This window comes from Physcomitrium patens, chromosome 14 (assembly GCF_059467195.1).
Source record: "Physcomitrium patens ecotype Gransden chromosome 14, ASM5946719v1, whole genome shotgun sequence".
NCBI classification, from domain to species: Eukaryota; Viridiplantae; Streptophyta; class Bryopsida; order Funariales; family Funariaceae; genus Physcomitrium; species Physcomitrium patens.
Window position 1 is genome coordinate 12,929,640 of NC_143423.1, and position 10,148 is coordinate 12,939,787.

The 10,148-nt window shown below is 42.3% G+C and overlaps 1 protein-coding gene across 2 annotated transcripts; it reads right to left on the reverse strand.

Annotated features, from left to right (window-relative positions):
- Positions 1–3,267: 3,267 nt before the first annotated feature.
- LOC112291400 (protein fluG) lies at positions 3,268–9,896 on the reverse strand. Of its 2 annotated transcripts, none has more exons than XM_073538456.2 (15): positions 8,861–9,896; positions 8,064–8,315; positions 7,856–7,924; positions 7,589–7,700; positions 7,321–7,429; positions 6,902–7,154; positions 6,081–6,769; positions 5,703–5,823; positions 5,548–5,600; positions 5,140–5,409; positions 4,862–5,050; positions 4,530–4,762; positions 4,292–4,437; positions 4,122–4,206; positions 3,268–3,727 (listed from the first exon to the last, which is right to left on the reverse strand). In XM_073538456.2, the coding sequence occupies exons 1-14, from the start codon at positions 9,041–9,043 to the stop codon at positions 4,144–4,146; spliced, it is 2,742 nt and encodes a 913-aa protein (XP_073394557.1). In that variant the 5' UTR covers positions 9,044–9,896; the 3' UTR covers positions 3,268–3,727; positions 4,122–4,143. The 2 variants fall into 2 exon arrangements, with proteins under 2 accessions (XP_073394557.1, XP_090112054.1); XM_090255928.1 differs by having other exon boundaries at positions 8,679–9,885.
- Positions 9,897–10,148: the final 252 nt, after the last annotated feature.

Here is a 10,148-nt window from a genome sequence, read left to right on the forward strand (position 1 = left end):
CTATTGATATTAAACTATATTATGAAAAAATTGAGATATCAAATTGAGATGTCTTTTGTATATGTCAAATGTCATCATTATTTTTTCTAATAATGAGAGTTAACATATATTCTTCTAATATCTAAACCTGATACATCAACACAACAAAGGCTAACAAACTGAGATGGTTTCGCCAGTGAACTTTGATGTGAAATTTTTTACTGGTCTTTAAATCTTTCATTAGTGACCACTAAAAAATTTCACATCAAAGTTTTTATAATTTTAAAAATACATTAGTTACTTTTTTTAAAATTAAAATTATTGTATTTTTTAATGTAGAATGCTTAAATTTTAAAAAATTTAAGAATGTGATTTACTAAATCATTATTTTAGAGTTATAATATCATGTAAAAAGTATTTAAATTGTGTATTTATTGCACTATCTAAACATGAAATACAATTTTTTAAAAAAATACAGGATAGAGATCTATATGAAGAAGTGTGCTATTTTATTATATAAATTGGCATTAATATACTATGTATACATTACTTATAGCTCAAACTTCATATAAGCAAATACTTTAAATAAGCAAGATGTCTCTTGAAGTAGCACCAATCTTAGGGTTATTACAAGAATAAAGAAGAAAAAATAAACATGTAGCAATAGTTTCAACATTATAACTAATTTTGCAATACAAGACCAAATCAAAGAAGGATCATTACTCAATAGCTATTTTTTTAATTCTTCTAATATTATTGCTACTTTATCCACATACTCTGTCTTTCTAAAGTTACAAAAATGTTGTCTTGTTCTTCTTACACAACAATAATATAATATAATATAAAATAATGGTAGTGTCACAAAATATATCCACAATGTTAGAAGTTATGCAAAACTTTGTTAGAGGTCATTGGTTGTGCAACTCTAAATAAAGCAGCATCTACATGAATGAGAGACTTGCTACCATGTTACTATTTATTAATTAATATATTATACTTATATCTTTAATCCTATTACATTTTTAAAATAAATACTATTAAAAATAAGTTAATATATGATATTTTTTAATTTTATCAAGGTAAACATAAAACTAATATTAAAGTTGAATTAATTATAATAAAATCAATAATTTGAACATATAATTACCAAATAAAGGAAGATAAATTCGAGTCTTCTTTTATTTATATAGTATTTCTTTTAATTTTTAAAAATATTCTTCTACTGCAGAAAGCTCAATTACTTAATAAGAGATTAATCACCTAATAAAAGAGATCCACAACTTCTTGTTAAAAAAAGGTTAACTAACTAAAATTAATAATTTGTTTACTTAGTCAAATATTATTTTTAATACTAACAAAGTAAAGAACATTAAAAAAAAATTCACATAATATCTTGATTTTGAAACAACAGAATATATGTGTCAAGAAAAAATAGCTTTATTTTTACATATACTAAAAGTGTTACAACAAAAAAAATATGCCTTTGTAAAGTCTTCACTTCTGATTTTATTGAAAAAAGTTGAGGTGTTAAAATTGAAAGTATGAACTTTAATTCTATAAATATTTATTTTATTATTTTATTACTTTAAGGTTGTACACCAATTTTGACTACCAAAGTCAACAATCAATAATGACTACTAATAGAAATTAAATTATGAAATACTAAATCAAGCACAACCAAACCAACTTCATTACAAATCCAATATTGCAATATCAAGCAACAAAGCACCACAACAAATTCCAAAAAAATGTGCAGAGTGACACCAAAATGAAACATAGAACCACATTGTATTAAACTAATATTGTAAAATTAAAGCACCTCAAATCAAATTGCTACATAAGCATATTAATATTACCATAAATAAACTCAAACACGCACTAATATTAAATACAAGAGAAAACCATGCAACAAACTGCACATTGATACCTTGCAACCACCAATTGATAATAGTAAAGCATAATTAGTTGACTAGAGAAATACAATTGAATGAAAATCTTGAACCACAGGTATATTAGAAGGGAGGGAAGTAAATGCCTTGTTAAAGAGTTTTATAATTTGTGGAGATTAAATGTTTATATTGCACACAATGGAACATTCAATGCAATACTAGAAAGAAGCCATTTTTCCATTTTAACATTGTGTTTTTTGTGGGTTTATAGAAGAAAACAAATTGACATTAGGCTTAGGGTCAAGGTGTACAATAAGATGGCAACTGATACAAATTGTATAAAACCAGGTATATTTCTAAGAAAGACGGTCAGCTCTAAAGAGGCCTAATGCGAGATAAGCATGTAGTGATCAACATGAAAGATGCAAATGTTCATGCTAAAGCTACAAGGAATCCGTCAAATTTAGAAGAATCAGGGATCATTAAAATTCTAACTGGGATACGGTTGTAAGACTAACCACAACATTTGTTTATACTATTGAAACAATTTTAGTCAAAAGGCTTGATAACAATGAACATTGAGAGCCAATATTTTGCCTACCTTGCAAGGAGGTGGAAATTTTTGTGGCTGATCCGATTGATGAAAAATTAATAAATTGATTGATTAATTGCCTTGTCATGGGATGATTAAGTATAATATTCTTGGCAAAACCAGGGCTGGTCCATAAAGCTAGGCAGCTCGTACAGAGAATTCCACATCATCAAAGCAAAAACTGCACAATTTTTCAACCAAACGACTCTGAAAGTGTAACTGTAAGGGATGGTTCTGAGGTAAACCAAGGCACAATCCAGCTTGAAGAGCAAAACCAGGATGGTTGTCATGGTCATGTACAATCAAGGATGACAAGAAGTTGTGCTTAATTCAGAAAAAACTAAACATCCTATAACAAGAAATTGATTGAATTGAGAGTTACATAGGAGCCAGCACAATAATTATAACCCAGTAGAAACAAACCCAGTAAGTTGCATGCCTCTACCCCAGTAAAAACAAGGACTCTGCTCAGTCTACGCAACTCCTAAAGGAACTGAAGACCTAAATTCTATAAAAGCTTGACTCAAACCAAAAGACCTGAATTCTATAAAATTCTGTAAAATATTTTGGTTTGAGTATTATTTTCTTTTGGTTTCTTTACAACAATGGAAATAATACTCAAACCAAAAGAAAATAGCAACAAAACTACTCTCCCCAAACACAAGATGACAACAACGAAACTGCAGTGCATGCAAAGCTTGAAAATGGATTATTTTGAGACAAACGGAGTGCACGCTTCATGAAGAAAACGGAAGATATGAATCCCTGAAGCCGCTGAAGCTCTCAGGCTGCTGAGGTCTTGAGAGATACCAGAGAAAAAAAGGACCCGCCATTGATTTGGTTCTGTGGAGACGCAGGTTACATATATAACCTATTCAATAAACAGCAGAACCTGGACGCTGTGAGGAACATAAACACTAAAAAGTAATATCATCTAGATGCAGGATTACAACGATGATCTTTGAGTCACTACGAGGTTTGTGCATTGCACAAGCAAATCCACGCCCAATACTGACCCCACCCAATGCATCGTAACTATTTACTTCCGGCAGTATGAGCCTGCCACCAATTTCAAAGAAAGCAGCGGAGCTTTGAGAGTTTTGTGCGAAAATTGATTGCCAGCATCACAAACTAGTTCATGTCTGACATAAATATATTTTTTTCGATCCGTCTGACATTGTTCACTGGAGACCTTATGTGGTCGTTGCCGACACAAGCAAGCATGGGAGCGCAATAATTGTGGGTCCTCTTCTTGGTCGTTGGTACTCTGAACAAACAAACAAACACCATGTAAGTAAATCAAAACTATCAAAAGAATTCATTCAGATAATGGATCTGCTTCGTTGTGAAGACCTAAGATGAACAACCTAGTTTCAAAATGTGAGGGTTGAACTGCTGGAGTATATTTTAATTCGTTATAAAATCAAACAAAATAGCACACACGTCTCGATTCCTGCTTCTGTTTTTAGCATGCAGTGACGCAACCTATGCCATAGCAAGAGGGTTGAGTAATCTATCTTGATACAATTACGGTAAATGCCTCAATCACGCACACCGATCTTTAACAAACCTTACCTCGACGTGCTGTTTAACATAAAATATGCCGCACAGTTTTTTAGAATCACAAGAATAAGAAGAAACTTGCGATTCATCATACACACCTGTGGATGCGTAGATGATCCCTCAATAACGCTCGACGAGCATCTCCTCAGCATCGACCTTGTCTTTGTAATATTCCACCTCCGCCTGCATGACCAACTCGACTGAATAAGATTGTTTCACAGAAACACACGCTTGGAAATTACAGAGGGAGGGATTGAAAGACACGCACCTTGCGGATTGCAATGACGGCCTTCACCAACGGCTCTCCGAGAACTTCGCGCAAAACAGAGTCGCCTTCAAGGGCTTCCACTGCTTGAACTAAAGAACTGGGCAGGGCTTCGATTTTGCCATCCTCCAACTCTGCCGGATTTACCTCTGCAACCATCATCATGGGATCGGGTTAGCCAATTATAGGTCTAATGTTACAAACAACTACAACTACGAGACCCAACTCGAAAAGGACTCACCAGTTGGCTCTGGGAGCTGATGGTGCTTGCGGAGGCCGTCCATTCCAGCGGCGATAATTGCGGCTAATCCCAAATGTGGGTTAGCGCATCCATCAAAGCTCTTCAACTCAAAATTGCTAACCATATCAGCATCACACCCGGGTGGACTAGCCGTACGCAAGGGCGCCTCTCGGTTGTCACGTCCCCAGCACTTGAAGGCACCGCTCCATGTGTTGGGCTGAATACGGGAGTAACTGTAAATCACACAAAACAACACGATTCAACACCAGACTCGAGTACCGTTGCCATGTAGCTGACAAGGATTCAAGCAACAAACGAAAGGAGTATCTGACCTGTTTGGAATTGTACAAGTCATAGCAAAGATCGCTGAAAGGTGGTCCAAGACTCCAGCCATGAACTCTTGCCCCTGCTTCGACATGCCGTGCTTTGAACCCGAGCCTTTGCCCATGAGCACGTTTTGATCGCCTTGCCATATACTGAGATGCACATGTGACCCGACTCCTGCTCCTTTGGGGAAATATCTGCACAGAGACAAGCTTCAGTAAAACTGCTCGAAATGCCGCACCAAGGAAACTGAAGAGAAAGACGCCGGAAGGGAATTGATACTCACTTAGGCAAGAAGCTAGCACGGAGACCGTTCTTATCAGCGATGGCGCTAACAGTCTCCCGGAGCAAGAGAAGCTTGTCAGCAGCCTCGAGACATGGGAAATGACCCACAGCTAGCTCGAATTGGCCGCCTCCAGACTCACAATGCATTTGCTCAATCTGAATACCCAGGGCTGATAGCGTGCTTGTGATTTCGGAAAGGATGGGCGACGCAGCATTGAAGCCTGCGGATGAGCAGTATGGAGTTGCATCCACTCCCTGCCATTTCTTCTCTCTGTGAAGGGCATCAGGAACAACAACAATATCAGACTGAAAGTCGTCTTTCTCACTCTCGCAATCCCACACAAGAACCAGAAGCCAGAGAAAGTCAGCTCACACCAAAAACAAACTCATATGGGTGTAAAGAGCGTACCCCTCGGCCCGTTTCAGAAGGTAGAACTCGCTCTCGAAACCAGCTCGCAGCGTCTGTAATACCAATCACTTACAGCAATCAAAACCCATTTCACGTGACTTCGAGAAACACCCAAAACGAAACGTAGGATGTTAAAATATCATCACGCAACTCACCAGACCGAATTCTTTCTCTAAGGTTTGTGTCACGCTGCGGAGAGTGCTGCGAGGACAATACTGCCACGCCACACCAGGCTTGCTGTGCATGTCCACCAGCGCAATCTCGTGCTCTGGAAACCTGGCAGAAGCAGCACAAACCTTTCTCAGGAATCAAATCTCGCAAATATGCAACGGTCACAAGCAGATAGGGTAGAGATGACACAATACTTTTGCAGTGCCTCATTTACCAGAAGCTGTGATAAAAATAAAAAACAAATCCAACAGATTATAAGCTAGCTTGGAGTTTTTCCCCGTATCTGGTGGAGGAGCCTCTTCAATTACAAAAGCTACGAGGAGAATCGATCGATAACAAAGGCGAAAGGAGCAGAACCATACCAAGGCAATCTGCGCCTTGTCGAGATGTCGGGCATCAAACGGATCTCGCCGATGGCTGACAATCCACTATTCGGCGCAGGCGTATCGCTAAACGATGTCATCGCCATGCACGCTTGGGTGATGCCCAGACCATGGTCCATCACCACTCCCTCATACCTTTTCACAGGAACCACTCTACAACGTCGTTGACCCGAACCATCTGAGAACAGCAACCGCACGTGCTTCACCGCAACGCCCTCATGAACATCCTTCTCTTCCACAGCCACTGGGTCGATCACCTTCTCGTCCAGAACGTCCACTTTGAGAGCTCTGGGACTCGCAAGAAGGGATTGCGAATCCTTCATAGACTTCCCTTGGGGAAGCGTGCGGAGAGATGGCGGTAACCTCGGTGCAAATGGAGTGCGTTCCATTGACACCAAGCTTGCACTTCCTAAACCTTGCAGCGTGGCTTGCTGGTTCAACTTACTCAAGCTGTCGGTCGAGGCTGAGAATCCACCCTTGCCCTCCAACTTGTAAAAGTCCAACGCATTGCGTCCCAGAATTCCATCTGCGGCAGCAAGGGCTTCGTTGATTGGCATGTCTCCGTTGTCATAAGCCTCAATCAGGACGCGAGCCAAAATCTCTCGCGACCACTTGGCACCTAGGAAGAAAGTCTCCGGGAAAGCGTACCCATCCGTGCTGAACATAATCTGAAGTCGACGAAGCCAAACAAGCATGATGAACAAATCTGATGCAACGACAGGGAAAATGATGCAAAGAGATAAAAGAAGGAGAGAAAAAACGGATTTGTAAGACACAGATCCATCGTGTACACAGATTACCTTATTAACAGGAGCCAAGTCCATGAGGTCGCTAACAGCGCACCTCATTCCACGAACGCTCAACTTCGGCACCACCAGCCCGAAGTCCAAATGCACCTGAGGGTAAACGCTGGCGAGATATGAAGCTTCTCGCATGAACGGATAGGAGCCATGCAAAAGCACAACGCGAGCATTGGCGTAGTGCGGGCACTCCAGCACAGCACGTAAGTGCAACGGATTGGCAAGCTCTAGCTGCAAGTCCTTGTCACCAAACCTGGGATTCAAAACATGAGCAACATGCTCAGTTCACACACGAGATAAGTAAATTTAAAACAGCAAGACGTTCCTCCACTACCCAAAACCATATCGTTCAATTCAAATGCGGCATTACTTAGTTTCGCTGAGAAGACAGACAGCCAATGCAAAAGCGGGTCACGCACCCCGTATGAATCTGTAGCGGCACGTCTCGAGTAGTGGCTACCTCGAGGGCTCGTGTAAAGATGAAGTCGATCAAAGCCTTGTTTGAAACCCGGACGGGGCTTCCAGCACCTGTTACCAGTTCAACCGTGTCCAAAGCACAAATTCCTCCATTAGCTAAAACTCTGTGATCGAGAAGTTACTACAAAAATCATTCTTTGCACAGCAGGGCGGACGACACCATAGGTCGAAAATGAAGCAGCGTTCTAACCGCCGACCCCGATCACTTACGTAAGTTATCAAAGAGTCCATTCTCGGATTCCTGAGCTGACACGTAAGGATTGATGCGCAGCCCACTGCGGTATGCGGCAATACTCTTGAAGGCGACCACCTTAGAAGAGAGTGTGAGGACATCATTAAAGTTAAGGTATTTTCACATGTGGTTGAATTAGGGTAGCAGAGTAAGAATGAAGGTTAGTGAGGTATGAAATAACCCCAATACGGAAGATACTACAACTTGTATTATCTTGTTAACGGTACGAAGCATACTTAAGGATATGATTCTAAAGTCGAGCTGAATCGGTGCTCGAAGCTCTCCAAGGTCCATCTCACATTACCCTGAATGCCCTGCTCGCAACCACAGTCCACACAAAAGACTGTCAGACTACACGGCAATCAAGGGAGAACCATGTTGAGGAAAGACTTTGTGGAGGAAAGCATTTAAGCTGTGGCACGAAAGATAGGAGAAAGTGGAAAGGGAGATTGCCTGGTTGAGGATGGCCTCAGCAACGGTCTCAATTCGAAGAACGCGGTGGACACCAGGAATGTACTTGCGATGCCAACCCAGGCTAACCATTTTGTCCATTGTGAGGCCATCGTCCAGAAGCACAAACTCAATGTTGGCAGCGTCGAAGCATTTTTCACTGATTGCTGCTAGTCCTTCGGTTTTCCGGTAATGCTCGATGGCCACTAGGGTAGGCTCACAACTGTAAAGCTCCGCAAGGTCTTTCAAGCTCCTCTGCAAATACAGACAAAGGGAACTCAATGCGCTATCGAATCAACCGACGTGCACATCGTATTGACAATGCTTCTGAGAGATACCAGAAGCCATGCCCAATCTTACAAAGGGGAAATACTCTCCACCAAATAGCCACTCCCGGAGATTCAACAACTACAGATCGGAAGACGTAATGTCGATAATCCACCATTTTCTTATAATTCTTGCAATGAACAATCCGATTTCTCGGGGCTGTAGCTCGCTGCATGAGACTGTGTCAGGGATCAGATCCTAGTGTGAGGCAGGCGTTGTGAACAGAATCCAACACAAAGATGTAGAATTTATCCCGCATCCGTAGTATCTAATTGAAATTAGATTCATTACCATGAGAGTGTAAAAATAGCTCTTAGAATCTGAACATGGGAGGAAGCGATGAGCCCTGCGATGATCGCAACACAGGAAGGTATTGAACAGAAAAGGTTCTTCGCAGCTTTCAAGGCGCCTAACGTAAACAAAAATTGAGGCCTTGAGAGGACACGACCGGGGCGCCGGTGGAGGTAGCGAACCTGGAAAGAGAGGCTGTGCGGCACCGAGGAGAGAGCTTCGTGGCCGCGGGCTTCAGAGAAACACTGCAGGAAGGGTAGAGTGGAATCCATTGCCACGACATTGTGTGCATGCGCATCAATGAGAGGCACCTGTGCACAAACTGCTCTGATGCGCTCGTGATCTTTCTCTCTCTCGGTAGCCATTTTCTTCACTCTCTACCTCTACACTTCCCACTTGCTAGCTGCAACCTTCACATAAAAGCAGCTCCTCAACGGCAATGTCTCACCACTACCACCCCGATCCCACTCTCGGCACACCCCTAGACGTCGATCGACACCCCCACACAAACCCCACAAGGCTTTGGTTCAGTGCCTCTTGCCACTCTCTCCCTCTCTCACTCTCACAATGACACAACCCCAACCCAGTTCTAAGGGGGCTGCACTTTCCTGTTACCTGTCCTTTCCTTCGCTTCCCTTCACTACCACAACCGAGGGCGATGACAACAACAGCGAACCAATCAGGCAGGACTGGAGTAGAACCCACCTACACCTCGACGCCCAGATTACTTGTGAGCCCTTCCCTAGTGGAGATGAACACCAACCGAGTAAAGGGTAGAAGTAGTCGTAGTACTAGACAAGCGAGACCCGGAGAGACAGTAGTAGTACTATTACTACTACTAGCACTTTTCTAGCGGGCAACTCGCCCGATCGTCAAACTTCCCAGAGCAGGAGGATGGCGATGAGATGAGATGAGTCGAGCCGGGTCGAGTCGGGTCGGGGAAGGCGACGATGATGCCAGCGGTAGAAGTTCCAGCACTGGGCAGCACCGGCTCCTTCTGCTCCTCCTCCGCCTCCTCCTCCTCCTGGACGCTCCAGATAAGATCGATGGATTCTTATGCTTAAGGAAGGCAGGCTTCTATCCCCTTTACTTCCGCTTAGGGATATGCACAACCTCTGCAATCAATCTCTCTCTGTCTCTTCCTGCCCCCTTCACCATCAATCAGCAGTGGAGGTAGCAGCAGCATCAACTACATTGCGTCGCGCACCCTTTCCCTTCTATATAATACTACTCTACTCTACTCTCTGCACTGCTCCTCCACGCTCCCTCCCTCCCCTTCGAACCGACGACGTCTCGTCCACTGTCCGTCCTCTCTCCGTCCCCTCCACCCGACTTTCGTTCGTCGCCGGGTGGTGCTTCCGAATCCGCACAGTGGCGCGGTCATGGGTAGGAAGTTCCATCGGACGGTGATAGATAGGGAACCCATAGCTGTATTTCAGTAAGGAGGCGAGGGGGTAATGAGAAGAGGAG